This window comes from Molothrus aeneus, chromosome 6, assembly GCF_037042795.1.
Source record: "Molothrus aeneus isolate 106 chromosome 6, BPBGC_Maene_1.0, whole genome shotgun sequence".
In the NCBI taxonomy this organism is placed as follows: Eukaryota; Metazoa; Chordata; class Aves; order Passeriformes; family Icteridae; genus Molothrus; species Molothrus aeneus.
In genome coordinates, this window is record NC_089651.1 from 41,422,547 (window position 1) to 41,438,294 (window position 15,748).

Sequence of the window (15,748 nt, forward strand, 5' to 3'; positions counted from 1 at the left end):
GTTGGCTTTTTGTCAGTCATATCACGTTTAGCTAGATGATTTTTAGTACTCTCTGTAATTATTGTCTCAAGTAATTTAGTTGATACAGAATTAAAGCTTGAAGGACTGTAGTTTCCCAGATTTGTCTAGACTTTTCTTAAAAACAGGGCAACACAATTATTCCCTTTCAGTCCTCTTCAAGTTAACAGTTTTAATATGAGATTTCCTTTTATTATGGTTATTAGCATCTCAGCTAATTTTTGAATTAATCTCTAATTTTTATGTGATTGAAGTTTTCCATGTGTTTTCTGGAGACACCTTTCTTGAAATACTGTCGTGGAGAGTGTATCTCCATTGTATGCAGTGATGGGCAGGCTGTTCTCTCTGCATTCCTAATCTTCATTTCACATTTTGCCAGCTAAGAGTATGCCCTGCACAGGTGGGATATCTTTTCTGAGGGATTTCATATGAGGAGTTGCTTCGACCACTTACTTTACTGTATTCAGTGGCCTTTCTGAGCACTTTTGCCACCAGGTCTGTCACTAGATATCAAATACTGAAGTTCTCACTGGTAGATTTTAGTCTGAGTATTTATTTTCTTCTAAATTAATTCCTTTGTTTTTAAAACTAGATTAACACCTGCCAGTTCATGATATCTGTACATCTGATGTTCTGATGAGCAGTTCTTTGCCAGTAATCTGTGTGAGTAAAAGCTCCTTCAAAAGCAATCAAATTACTTGAAAAGCCAGGTCTGCTTGTACATCAAGCATAAATTAAAATATATCCCTTTGCAGCTCTGCTTGCTGAGCGTGTGCTTCATCCCAGAGTTGCCTCTTCTCTATACCTAAGAGTTGTTACTTTCACAGTTTTAATAATCAGTGTTAATCCTATTCTAACCTGGGTGTAGGTAAAGCAGAGGAGTCTGATAGCCATATGGGCCAATGTAGAATTTGTCCTGATGAAATTTGCAGAAAGGATTTAAGACAGAAAGAGATGCCCATGTGGACTGGGGAAAGAGCCATGTGCACAGGCAACATTTGTGATCTGAAGGCCTTTCTGATGGAAATTTATTCTTGATATTCCTCAGTACATGAAATGCTTCCTTGCTTTGTAGTGTGCTCCCAGGAGTGATGCATACAATTACATCTGTGTAAAACTAGGTGTTGTTTCCAGCTCTTGCCTCTGATAAAAATAGTCTTCAAAGAATTTCTTGGGCAACAAAGATCAGTATCTTGAAGAAAAGTTCTGAGGCATTCTGGGGATTTCCATTTACCTTGCATTTTCTTCAAGGTGGAACAGAAACGTGGGCCACCACTATTGGACACCGTATAGGAATGTGATGGTCTTACTTTGTTCATGATTAGGGGAGTGTAGTCTGTCAGAGGAGCAAGTGCTGCATCTGAACTCTGACCTGTGTTGGGGAGATCCAAGAAAATAATAGAGATCATTAAGAAAGTTTTCTGCTAAAAAACCTGATCTGGTTTATAAGAAAAGAGTCCTTGGAAGCTGCATTCACAGTCCTGCTTCATACTCAAAGTACTTCTGCCTCTAATGCAGACTGGAGTTTTGTAAGATGTAGGGATACAGATTTACCTCTTCTGAGACAAGCTGCTTGGTCATCTTGTCTCTCTAGAAGTGCGGGAACTGGAATTCCCTGGTCCAGCCAGCCAGCCAGGACATCTATCTCTTAGGAATTTAAGCCAAGCCAGTTGTGAGAGCACTGTGGAGGATGCTTTGCAGGAGGATGCTTTGTTCTGTTTTGTTCCTGGAGTCCTCTCTAAGGACTGTCTTGTCCAGGACTGCTGCATTCATGAAGCCAACCAGCTTCTCAACAGGGGGGATAAATTTGTGAGGGCAAAAATTTCCTCTCACCTTGTGCTAGAGGAAAGAGGTGCTATTGCCAACTCCTTCCCAGCAGTGACCCACATGTGAAGATACACCCTGTATGCAAGTGTGTCTACAAGCAGTTGCATTTTTAGCTAGATGACTTTTCCAGCCTGTTTTTTCCATCTTCCTTGGGAATCCATGTGGTGTGGTAATGCACTGGAGCCAGCACCTCAGCTACCCTGAGCTGGCTGCTTGTCCTGTCACCCAGCACTGCACTACAGCCCCGGGTGCTGCTGCTCTGCCCTGAGTCATGCTGCAGCCTGGAGTCATTTGATGGGCTCCTGCTGTGCGTGGGAGATCACAGGACCCTGTGCTGGCCTGAGCTCAATGCTGGGAGCTCAGTGTTGGCTTTCTTGGAGCATATCTGTAAAGAGCCTTGCCCCTGCTTCCTGCCAGTGCCTTTGGCTATGGCTGCCCAACACCTTGAGGTGTGTGGTTGGCCACCACTCTCCTTCACTGCTGGCAGGGGTTCTCGTCCACAGCTGGAGGCAGTGGGTAGACAATGACTATTGGAGCTGCAAAAAAGCTGTTTCTCTCTGATGGGCTGCACTCCCGGTGCTGGAACAAACAACCCAGCTGCACAGGCTCCCTCTCTCCCTTTCTCTTCTGTCCCATTACTCCCACCGTGGTTTTCTTGCTCTCTCATCTTCTGGTACGGCTTCCTTTCCTTGTTCCCTTTTGGCCTGCTTTTGGCCTTGCTGCACACAGGAAAGGAAAACAGGGAAAGAGCCAGAGCAGAGGCTTTTTACAGCAGGAGCTTCAGAGCTGTTGTGTAAAATGCAGGAGAATGATGTGGGAGACTTGAGGCATACTCATGGGTGTTATTTGCAGCCTATACATGTGGGAGTGTTTTTGAGCTGGCGGTATGCTGGGGGAAGCTCAGGCACACACGAGTTACACTTGCCTGTATGTGCCCACTTAGGAAAATGCGCGTATACGTGTGTGTGAGCACGTGGGCATCAAACTGTCAAGTCTCACACTGAGGGCAAGACTTGCACATTAGGCTTTCTCTTCACACTCCCCTAGGCCTGTGTTTCATGCACTTGCAGCTCAGCACTCAGTCTGCCCCTGACACATTCCCAAATACCAGTCACTCAGCCTGTCCCATGATGTGACATGGCACTGCTTTGCACAGAGAGCAAAGATAGCTGCTGGATGGTGTGGGTGTATGTGGTGTTCATGAATGTTTGTGGAATTGTTCCTTTTTGTCATGTATTTCAAGGCATTTGCTGGAGTCCATCACCACAGGATCTTGTGCAGATGAGGGCTGTAGACACAGGATTTGACCTTCAATGATGTCTGACACAGAAGCCAGAGGAATGAGGAGACTTCATGCAGATTGGTGTCAGGCGTTAAGAGAGGATGGGTGCACAGTTATTTTTTGTTATTGATCTGCGTAGGTTTTATTAATGTATCAGGGTAAACTTATATGAAGTTCATTAAATATTATTCAATATAGCTGTGTCCTTGGTAGGAGGCTTTTCTAGTGACAGTAATAAAGGGGGAATAAATCATTGTCACTGAAGGATGTGGTGGCTGGTATATTCTTGAGGAGCAAAATGAACTGAAAGAGCTGAAATACAGACCAGGCAAGTGGTTGCCAATGGGTTTTGTCATTTGGTAGTTGCATTTGGCCACTGTGAGCACAGCTGGTAAGTCTTCTAACACTTAGTTGCTCAAACAACTGTCATTGCAGACTTTGTTGGCAATGTAGGCAGTAAGACCCAAGACCTGACTGGACTGGAGGGATGTAATTCTCCTTGTGCGTGTAAAAGCGAGGTGAGGAAGATTAAGGACTGCCTGTATACTGTCCTCCTCCCTGCCAAAGGAGAGATCTTTAATTTTGATTTTTAACGGACTCTTCTTCTGAGTTCCTGGAAGTCTCTGGGATGAGACCTGTGAATTTCTTCTCATTTTAATTCACTGCACTCATGCTAAGAGTCTAACATAATGGTTGAGGTTGTGATTTTTGTCTTTTGACAAGGAGTTTCCAAACTATGCAGAATCACAGTGCATAGTGCACCATAGTGCAGAATCACAGTGACAAATCAATGCTGCCCTATGGCCAGACATTTTATTTTGTGCAAGGATGGGCCAAAAATTAATGTGCTGTTACTGATCATGATGCCTATACAAACAAGTGTTGAAACCCTTTATATTCTGGAGCATCTTGTCCTGGTCTGCTTCAGACCCTTTAAATCCAGCCAGAGTCCTACTAATGAACTGACATGTTAGATGATGATGCCCAGAATCAAGAAAGGAAATCCTTGGTCTGCTTAAATACTGGACAAAACAAGATGTGTATGTGGACATACGCATGTAACAGCAAAAGGGCTTGACTGATGTTCTGGTCTCTTCACAGGTGCACCTGCGCTCTGCTGAGCGCCTCCGGGAGCTGTGCTGCTCCAACCGAGGCACCTTCATTAAGGTGGGACAGCACCTGGGAGCGCTGGACTACCTCCTGCCCGAGGAGTACACCCGCACCCTCAAGGTGCTGCACAGCCAGGCCCCACAGAGCACCAGGCAGGAGATTGAGCAAGTTATCCGTGAGGATCTGGGCAAAGAGGTAGGAGCAGCCATAGCTTGTGGTGGCTTCTCAGGCCTCAGCAAGCCCTGGACAGCTAGAGGAAGGAAAACTGCTGATTCTCAGCTATAAGAGATACCGAGGGGAGATACCTCTTCCTTGCTTCTGGGTGAAGGCCATGTGAGTTTTCCCTGTCCATCAATGGGCATTATTGGCAGGCTTTGGTGAGGAGGAGAAGATAACAGAGCAGTAAGGGTGTGAAAGGTGCCAGATGGAAATGGCAGGACTCAACAGAGCAGTGTACTCTGTATGCCAAGATGAACGGGGCTGCTGGAGGTCAGGATGGAGCGCTGTCTGCCACACTGAGGAGTGGGAGCTGGAGCTATTGATGTTCAAGACAAAGACGTATTGGCAGAGCTCTGTGAGGGATGACTGCTCTCCCCTGGCTGCACTAGACCAATTCCAGCTAGCACTGACAGCCCTTTACTTTCTCGAGCCCCTAATTAACCCCCAAAGAAAATAATGGCATAAATCACTTTTGGTGCTGCAGTTAGGTAATGCAGTAGCTCAGGAGTCAGTGCCATCATTAACCCTCAGCAGCCCACAGTACTGAGATCAGTAGGTAAGTGACTGTGTTCATCAGATATAAGGGAAGTTACCATGGTAAATTACAGAGGGTGTTCTGCTACTTTGCATCTTGCTCTTTACAAGATGTCCCCTCACCTGTAGCCCAGGTTGAGAAGAGGCCTTTCAAGGATCACAACAGACATGGTAAGGAGGGAGGCTGGAGACAACAGTGTGCAAAGGTGATGCTAGGGAAAGTGTGTGTGTGGGGGGGGAGGAAGACAGAAGGTTGAAGAACGGAAGTGGTGTGTACATCTGTTGTTTCTCATAGATGCTTTTAGGGCTGTTTTGGTTGTTCTGGCCTGTCTGACTGTGTGGTAAGGAGGTGCTGGGGAAACATGAGGTAAGTGAAGTATTTGCATCTAGAGGGTATATTATGGGCAGATTTGAACAGGGTGAGTCTGCCTCTGTGTAGTTTAAGGGTCTACATATTGTCTAGCCAGGAATGACCATTAATATTTCCTTACAGTTCAATGGCAGGGTTAATGTCAGCCCCCAGTCTGAAACATGCTGCCTCTATCAGCATTCCATCCTTGTAGCAAGGCTGGTACCAGCTGTGTTTCATAGATCAGTGGATAGATGGAGCAGAGCAAGCTGGCTGCTCCCTGCAGGCCTTTGCCTCTATGGGCTTCCATGTGGCAATCTCCCTTCCACAGGAGCCGTGGAAAGCCACCCCAAAGTTAACCCACATTAAATTACCACACTAGGCACCTCTGGCTCAGTTTGTGTGGTGTCTCTTGGAGGTGGGACCTTTTCTCTCAAGTGTGTGTTCAGCTGCCACTGATAATCCCTGATTTCTTTGTGCTTCTTGGGAGCTAGAGGAATGCTCTGTGCCTCATTGATTCCCAGTGAAGCAGCTCAAATACAGTCTTACCTCATAGCATTCACTTCTTTCACATGGGCAGTGCTGAGCAATATTTAATTTTGAAGTTACAGGGGAGGGAGGGTAAAAAAGGTAGAAATGGTAAGGAAGCGATGGAGAGGAAATGGTAACAAGGGAAAGAGAGCAATGATAAAAGAGATAAATGAAGAGAATAACATGTATAAAAATAAAGGACCTTGTAAAACTGGGCAGTATTAAAAGCTGATGTAAATGCCTGTATCAATAGTTACAAGGTACCAAATCAAGATATTTAAAAGCAGAAAGGATTTAGGAACCTAATGCACCAAAGCTGTCATTGCTGGAGCCTAGAGGGTTTAATAGGGTTGCTTCAGGAACAAATTTAATTCCAATGTAGCTAGATCCTCAGTATATTTTAAATATGATATACTTATCTGAAATACAGGTAGCAGAGCAGCAAGGTGGAGTATCAGGGCAGAGAAGAGTGCAGAGAGGAATCTGACACTTTCCCTTCTGGGGCCAGCATTATACCTGAGATGAACTTGCAGATTCAACTTGCAGATGAATTCAAATAGAAGTAAAAATGACAATGAGGGAATCTTCTCAGAGTGCCTGAGCCTAGTCCTGCTGCTCTCAAATTCAGTGGTAAGACTTCCAGTTCTGCCATCAGGCCCAAGAGCAGGGCTCTTCAGATGACTCTTAGGTGTAGCCAAGAAGTAGTTACATACAGCTTGGATCAGTGCAGAACAAATGAGAGGAAGAGCAACTGGAAATACAGAGATACCTAGGGAGGAATGTGACAAGCTAACAAAGTAGGCAAGAGCTTGCAAAAGGGCAGGAAGATCAAAAAAAACCAATTTCATGTACAGAAGCATTATATTTTCAGTCAATTAGAAATAGTCTGCCTTCTGATGTGACCTACTCCTGTGAATCTTATCATGGGCTTGGGTGTTTAACAAATGTTTTGTGGGAAAACTGGCTTAAATGGAGACCATGCCAGTGGGACAGATATTTGAGCAAAGACAGAGCATTTATGAGGTGGATTTATGGCAGTTCACCATGAGTTTGTTGTCTCCACACAAACCTACTTGATACCCTGATGATGGAGGGTCTCCCATTTTAGGCCGGTGTCATGGCTGGGGACTGGGAGCTGCTCTGATGTAAAGGTGAATGGCGTGTGTTGATTTGACACAGAAGCAGAAGCATCATATATGCTGACTATTGGGTTGTCCTGTCCAACCCTATTTTATGTCCAGGGCCAGTGTACCTATCAGGGATCACTAGGATAAAAATAATTGGTGAGCAAACGCTGGCTTTTTAATCTCAGCCACAGTGGTTTGGATGAGTGATGGTGGGAGGTGATAATTCTCTGGAGTGTTAATATGCAAGAAGTTGAGGTGGGTGGGGTGGGATTCACAGGGTAGTAGCAGTGGGAGAGGCTGTGCAGAGAAATTTTTACAATAACTCCTGGAAACAGTCACCAGTGAGATCACAGAGCAAGAATCTTTTGGGGAGACAGTGGAGATAGTGCAAGTTGGGCTTGTTCTGGGTGAATTTCTTGGAGCGGTTGGGAAAAGCTGTGTTGATAAGAATGGGTGTTAAGATATGAATGAAAGAGTCTCTCCTACCTCTATTTTTATCTTCCTTGCTTGAACAAGATTCTGAAAGTGAAAAGGTGTCAAGCGTGGAAAATGAAAGCAAGCTGAATATGTTCTTTCTCTGCAGAACTGTTAGTGACAGAGGGACAGACAGCTGGTTCAGCTAAGTGCTCTAACTCAACAAAGTACATGCAGAGCAGAGTCAGGCAACTTCTGGTAAGATGTGGACACCACGCATTTAGGAAGAAGGACTGATGAGGAGCTCTGGAAAACAAGACTTTCAGAGTGGGTGCACCTTAAAAACACAAAATCTTTGTGCTTAGAAACTAGAAAAGGTAGAAGAAATTTTGACAGCACTGGGATTAGGGACATTTCCTCCCTCTAGTAGTTTTTTTGGAAACTACTGTCATGTGGCTGTGGGATACAGAGATATTGGGGAGATGATGCCACTCTGTTCTGATTAAGGGCATATCACAGCATCCCTTTTAATAGGATGGCTGCTTGTCAACTTTTACAACCCCGGTCTTGCAAATATCCTTTGTGCCTTTGTTGCCTGGCTCCACTACTGGCCAGTGCATTCCCTAATATGGTTCTCACTTCTCTGCTGCTGCACAGTGCTGTCACAGGTTAGATATTGGGACATCTCCATGCTTCACTGTGTACTCTTCTCTACACCAACACACACTTTTACCTCTTTCTAGTCCCAAAATACCTCCTCGTATTGCACATCCCAGTAGGCCACAGCCTAGGTCTATCCACTCAGCACCACTGTATTACTTCTCCTATGTACAACAAGGTGTCACTTTTCACAGCCTATTGCTCATCAGCTTCCAGTCCATCCTTACACATTGGCATTTTTACATCTAATTATTGACCTTTTCCCTAAGGCTTCTTATTCTCCCTCTTGATATGTTTGTGTACTCCATAATTTACCCAAGCCTTTACTCATGTTGGAGGTAATTTTCTTTGGTTGGAGACACTCCCTTCCTCCCCATCTCTCACTCTTTCCTTTCAGAAATATCCCAGTTCCTGCTCCTTTCTGGCAGGTTCCTGTTGGGCAGGTTCTCTAGTCATTGCTCCTGTCTCTTGCGTAAGGTTGTTTGGTTGGGGATTAGGGCAAGGATAAAGTTTGCACCCCCCTGCATCTGAGGGTGGTGTGGTCCCAAGCAAGGTCTTTCCCATGTTGAGGGGGTGCTTGTGTAGTGCAGCTGCCCGGGTGCTGTGTGCAGGTTGTCATTGTTTGGGGGTGATGGGCTGGTGTAAGGCGTGTGGCTAGCCAAGGGAATGAGTGTCTCTCCTTGTCTCTTGACTTACCTTCACATCTAACAGGTCCTGAAACTGTTGCAGAGGAGTAGAAATGGTTGAAGCTGAGCAGTCTCAGATGTTATCAAAAGATCATGGGTTAAGATAAGAACAATTTACTGGAAACAGCAATGAGATAAGAAGACAAACAATAACAGCAACAATATTAATAATGAAAGGTATAAGACGAAGCAATTTACGTGAAAAGCTCCTGACAATAAACAATACCTGACTGTTCTGTCCACCACTTTAACTCGATTGGAAGGAGCCCCTTCTCCTTGGAAGAGAGTCCCTTTCTCCTGCCACTGGCAATGGCATGAGGTGGTATCAAGTAACTTTAGGGTCCTGGCCACACTGCTCACGGCTATTGCAAAAAATGAACCTGGTCCTAATTGGAACTAGGGCACTCCCAAAGTTCCCAAAGTGTTTTTTGGGTTGGGTACAGGAAATATTATTCATCTGTTTTTGAAATGTACCCATATACACCTGGGAATATGGTCACTGCAGTGATCTGCAGTGATGCTGCATGGACATTTGACAGGGAGGGACAGAACTTGTATGCCCACGTGTACTGCCACGGGAAAGACAGAAAATGAGACCATAGCAAGGTGCTAATCCCCAGTGCAAGAGATTTCCCAGTCCTCATACTGCTATGAAAGTATGAGAAATAACACAAATAGAAAAAACTATTTTTACTCCTATTTCTATATGAGTTCTTGATATAGTATGGCAGCCTTTGCTGTGCCAGTGACAGGGAGAAGGATGGACCTGATTCCCTGATTCTTTTGGAATTGTCAATGAGCACTTTAAGCTCTGGCAAGACATATGCTTATTTCTGATTTGCAGAATGATTCAAGTAATGCTCAGCCTGGTGGGAGAAGAGCAAGGCCTTCAATAGGCTGTTGGGTATTATGCCGCATGTCCTACAGCATCCAAGTTATTCCCAGGGTAAAATGAGCCACTTTCTGTAGCTGGAACCATATGGTGCTCTAGAGAAGTTTCATTTACTGTGCTATATCACAAAGTCTTCATGTCATAATGAAGGTTGCTGCAGGTTCTATTATGGCTCCAGAATGCTTTTTCCTGGGTGAGCAGTGTTGTCTAACCCTTCCAGGATGTCAGGACAGGTGCCTGCTTCCTGCAGTGCTGCAGAGCCTTGTGGTTGAGTGCTCTGCCCACAAGCACTGATGTATACCACAGTGCACAGTCCCTCTTGTGGTTGCTTGGGGCTGTGGACTGATGCAGAATAGCTTTGCCAAACACCCAGGTCTCCTGTGGCTTGTGAACCTCGTTCTGTCCTAATACACCATCTCCAGCCAGCAGTACTGTGCTGTGAATGGTCTGCAGTGATGGTCTGTGAAGTCCATCACTATGTGTTACATCCCTAACAGACTGTGGGCACCCACATCTAGGTCACCTGAGCCTCTTTCCCTGCTATGGGTGTTGTCAGTCACTCATTCTGCATTACCATCCATTACCCACCAATGTGGAAGCTGAGCTGTGGTGGCCATTACTCTGACAGTGTTAGGGGCTGGAAAGTGGGATGGGAAGATATGTCCCTTCTCCCACCACTCTGAGTCTCTTGCAGTACACCCAGCAGGGATTCCAAGCAGACGTCAATAAAAACCACATTTTTATTAAAACTGTAATGACAAATAAAAAACCTTCACATTTCTTTCAATAACTTGGGATATAAAAAAGAGATTTTTATCTATTATGAAAAGGATTTTGGCCATAAAAAGGTAATTTAAAGAGTCTGAGATGGATGGCGAATAGCATTAATGTCACCCAGAACAAATGGTCCTGCATTACTCAACTGAAAGGCACAAGTGGCTGCCTGTGCAGGTCCCTGCTGCTGCTGCAGCCTATGCTGTGCTTGCCCTGCTTTGTCTCTGGTAAGAGGCCCCAGTCACTGGCAGATCCCAGTGTGGCTGCCTCTATACCGAGCCCTTGGGTGGTATAGCAGCATCTGTCCAGAACTGCTGCTCCAAGGGCAGATGGGAAAAGCAAACAGAGAGCTTTATATGGCTCAGGTAGTGAACCTTGCTTTGTTTCTTGTGTCCCTGCTCATTCTGTATGCAAGCTCCAGTGTTACTGACCCTTACTGTCGTGCCAAGGACAGCCTGCTGTCCTTACTGCCAGAGGAGCTTTTGAAGAGGGCACTGTCTCTTTACATGGGTTTTCTCTCCACTCAGAGCTCCTGGGAGAATTTGGCTGGGTCCTGCTCATGGCAGCCTCTTCCTGGGTACTCTAGGCCCCTTAGTCTAAGAGAGGGAAGGTTTTGAGTATAGATTAGAGGATAACCTCTTTTGACTTCTTTCAAATTAGTAAGATTTACAATATAGGAAGTTGGACAGTAGATTTTCTGAAGGAGTTTGGAGGGCCTTCTGTAAGGAAGAGAAAAGCTTCAGATAGGAAGTGCAATGGGGAATGGCCTGGTAAGAATAGTTCTGAACTGGATGCCTAGTGACATTTTTTGCCTTCAATTTACAAATTCTTTAGGTGCCTGGGGGTTAGTGTATGATGTACCTGCATGAAATTTGTTGGCTCAGTGTCTGTGCAGACAGTGAGCTGTGTTCAGTACAGTTTTCTCAGAGTTCTGATTATACCTGAAGTGTTGCTCTGAAGCAAATACATCTTGGCTGACAGTACACACAGCAGCTGTGTCAGGCTGTATTCAGTGTCCATGTCCTGCAGAGGTGGTGCATCTGCTGCACAGCAATGCTCAAGCCATTGACAGAAAACACTTTTGAGCATGTGGGTAACCCTTCCAATTTCAGACAATTGCTGGAAATTGCAGTCTATAACTGGGATTAATAGTCCTTATTCTCGCATATGGAGAATTTCTTTTTTCAAGTGTGTATTTCCTTTGCTCAGCAGTCTCCAGGCAGGATCTGTGTCAGGGCAGAAACATTGAGGTGCTATGTTGAGGGACTGGCTTCTGTTTCAAAGCCCACAGCTGATACTCTCTGAAATACTCTTGATGTTCTGATCTTGACACAGGCTGGGTTTACTGTGCCTGATTTTTCTCTGAGGGAGTGAAAAATCCCATCATCTGCCTGCCCACTGATCTTTTAATATCCTACTTGATGCTGCCTAGTTATTATCTCCTAATTTCTTTCACAATTTTACATCTGCACAGTTGCTCAGCTCTTGACCCATCAGAAACATGAGAACATGATGCAGTGAGTCAGGAAACTTTTGGCAATAGGTTATTTGTAGGTGAAACAAATGACATAAGATGAAATAAGGAGTTCCAGGGCCTGACCTTGGCATATCTGTATTTTTCTAACACACAGAATAGTCACATAGAATTTTTATGAATTTATAAGATGTACAGTGATCTAATACGTTTTGTTTTATGGCACTTCTGGGATCTGTCTGACAGGAAGCTCTTGATTTCTATGGAAGGATGCTGAGCTATAAAAACACTTCAACTCTGCTTGCAAGTTTTCTTTCCTGTGAAAAACTGCTAGGAGCATTGGAAATTCTCCTTATGAGAAGCCACACACTCAACATGCTTTTATGTTTTGAGAACTGAGGCAAAAATTGGGATCTAAGGTGTCTGAACATTCTTTACACCATTAGTCAGCAAAGTGTGTTTGTTCCTTATAGGCAGACCAGCCTGAGGAAGTTTTGTCATGTTATGTATGTGAACATTAGACATATTTTGCACTTATTTTCTGTAAGCTTTACAGTATTTAGTTTTACAGGATGTGTAGTTCAGAGCCAAACCTCTGAAGCTGTCTGTGACAACTGAAGAAGTAAATTCATGTGGCCTACTGCTTGTGCCAGGAGAGCTCAGCTGAAGCAAACCTACAAGTTTCTTCCTTACAAAGCTCACATAATCACTGCATCTCTAATTGGCAAGTTCTTGGAAAAGGCTCTTCAGCACCAATCCTTCCAAATTTCAGATTATTAATAGAAAATTTACATTCGTTAGCTCATTTTGGATAATGAATGAAACTGAGTTGGTATCAGTTGTGCATGGAGAACAAAGCTAATTTTCTCAAGCACCTTATTGGATGTAGCTGATTGGTTCAGGTCTATTAACTGCTATTCCCATTTATCAAGAAAGCCTAGAAGGAGGCTAGAGCAATTAAAATTACCAGGGCTTGTTAAGAGGGGTTATAGTAAAGAAGTCTCTCCATGTAACTTTTCCTGCCTTGCCTTTTGTAAACTGCAAATGTCTTTGCCCTGGCTGCCAAGAAAACCTATAAGCCAATGCCTCCCTCCCGATCCATCTTTTGTCCTTTGGACCATAACCTAATCTGTTCCTCTTCTATTTTTTTTCCTTTTTGTTTGAAAGAGGTGTGAAGCTGGTTCTTAATGGGATATCCTGGCCAAGGCCTTTGCCAGTCCCTTGCAGTCATTAAAACCAGCTCAGAAATTACAGAATGGCTGCTCCGAGATAAACATTTGAGACAGTGGGTGGTTCTCAATGAGTGAGCAGGAAGGAATGGAAAGGAATGGAGCAGACTGGTTCTGTGGGCTTTATCTCTCTAATGACTACACAGCCATAGCACACTGATCACAATGTGTGATCACTGGACTGAGTGTCTCCAGTGACTTAGTATCTTGTACCTGATAAGGGAGAAAGTGCAGCCTGACCCTTCCGGGATACTCTCTCCTGGCCTTGCTCTCCACAGGACATGTCTAAAGTGGATCTCAGTACTTGGCCCCTCTTTGGTGAGGTGAATCCTTAGTTCTAAAGAGGTGCTTTTGGAGATGGTTACAATAGATGGAATCCCCCAAACTGTTTATCTTCATCCACAGAAGCCCAAATATTTTGAACTATAGGAAACAGAGCTACATACCAGTTAGTATTTAGAGGCTTCCTGTCCCATTCCTATTCCAGAAGATGACTTTTTTGCTCCATTTTTGAGCTGCATCAGCCTGAGGGAAGGAAGAAAGGCAGTTGGATTCTGGCTTTAGAATAGTGGGTTGCTAGATTGCTTGGAAATGCATGTGAATTAATCAAAATTACCCCCCTAACTTTGTTTCCATAGCCGACTTTTGTCCTGGTAACAACCTCTAGCAGTACATACTGGGGATGCCAGAGGAGAACTTACATTCAGGCTGTTTCCTATTGCACCATGGACTGTCAGCCCTTCCCTTTGCAGTACTTGTCACCCTGCAGTGGCAGCAGCAATGCTAGGCCTGTAAGTGTAGTTGATTTATGTTAACTGTTGAAACAATAATGTTTAATCTGTAAAGTGCTAATCTATTTTTTATGTTGATTATGAATAGGCCAGCTGTGCCTACTTTCCTATTCATAGAGTTTAGTGAACATGCCCGTTTCACAGGCTCGGTTTGGAGGGTAATTTACATGAGAGCAGACACTGCTTTAAGGAAAGAAAATCAGCTGGTTACACCCTTGAAACAGGGATTTGGCAGCCCTGCACTAAGATCTGGGGGCAAGGAAAAAGCATGGGAGGAAGAGGAGAAAGACAGATAAGTGAGCTGTAGAAGAGGCAGACAGATCAGAGCAGACATGAAAAGTAGGGGAAATATGGTCAGGAGAAGAAAGGAAAAGTTTATATTCTGAGGAGAGATTGACAAGAAGGAAACAGGACAGGATGTGGCTGGTTTAGCATAGGACTTTTCTCTTTGCATCAGTGCAGAGAGCTCAGGGCTCCATGGTTTGTATGGCTGGTCATTAGGGATGATCTAATGCATGGTGCCAGTGACACTATTGGTGAAGTCAGTTGTGGATTTAATTTGTTGTGCAGTTGTCTCTCTTGAGGGACTTTTACTGATCTCTTTATGTTTTTTTCCTGAGAGTTGGCTGCAAAGGATACAAACTCTAGGGCTTGATCCAGACCTCTTTGTAAGTTATTCTACCTCAGCTCCTGTGTACTCCCTGCATCTCGGTCTCTGGTGTGGACTGCTGAATAGCTGTGTCTTTCATATTGACTTGTCTGCCATGTGTGCTGGTGTTTCAATACCCATCAAGGCACAGTTAACACCAGTAACTGGCTTATGAGCTTTACATCTTCAGCAGAGCTTTACTACCTTTTAAGTATAATTCTTTTAAAATAGTGACCTTATTATATCCATTTCTTCATACCAGTTCAGTTCAGGCATGGCTGCCTGCCCACATCTGCCAGATTTCATGTACTTCCAGGTCCACCTCAGATCCCTACTCCTACTTCCCTGTTCTATTAATCTGGGGCAGTGTTGTGCTTCAATAAGACTTCAGGCTTGCTTGTATCTGTGTAATTATAACCAAAGCCGGGGAAAGGATATAACTGGGCAGAATCTGTCTGGGACTGGGCTTTGCCCTCTACATGTCATCATTGTACTGTGCCCCTGTCCACCCTGGTGACAGGCTGCTGGATTGTCCAATGCTGCTTCTGTCATTCCTGCTCTTTGTCCCAAGTGATGAAGATTATCAGAGGGCTGGAATACCTCTCCTGTGAACACAGGATGAGAGAGTTGAGGTTGTTCAGCCTGGAGGAAGATTGGGGGAGACATCATAGCACCTTCCAGCACCTAAAGGGGACCTACAAGAGAGCTGAAGAGGGACTTCTACAAGGGTGTGGTAGTGATAGGACAAGGGGGAATGACTTCCAACTGAAAGACAGTAGGTTTAGGTTAGATATTAGGAAAAAATTCTTTTCTATGGCGGCGGTGAGGTACTGGAACAGAGAAATCATGTCTGCCCCATTCCTAGAAGTGTTTAAAGCCAGGCTGGATGGGGCTTTGAGCAACCTGGTTTAGTGGAAGGTGCCCCTGCCCATGGTAGGGAGGTTGGAACTAGATGTTTAGGGTCTGTTCTAACCCAAACTATGATACTTTGAAACAAATGCAGTCCTGTCCTGCACACACACTGCAGGAACCCTCCACTTCTCCTGCACACCCTGCCTCTGCACACACACAAACACCATCCTGACCCTTTTCTTCATTTGCCTCTCTGTGGGTGGACTTTGCCTGCCATTCCCCATACAAGCTGTGTATACAAATGCCCTGCTCCATGCTTCCTTTTTAACT

General features: G+C 44.6%; 1 protein-coding gene across 2 annotated transcripts in view; it reads left to right on the plus strand.

The window, feature by feature from the left end:
• The window catches only part of ADCK1 (aarF domain containing kinase 1), a 74,005-nt gene that overhangs the window by 24,818 nt on the left and 33,439 nt on the right, over positions 1 to 15,748 (plus strand). For both annotated transcript variants that reach the window (XM_066552628.1, XM_066552627.1), the window contains exon 4: positions 4,229 to 4,432. In XM_066552628.1, the coding sequence (XP_066408725.1) occupies positions 4,229 to 4,432 (204 nt within the window). The remainder of the gene's footprint in view (positions 1 to 4,228; positions 4,433 to 15,748) is intronic.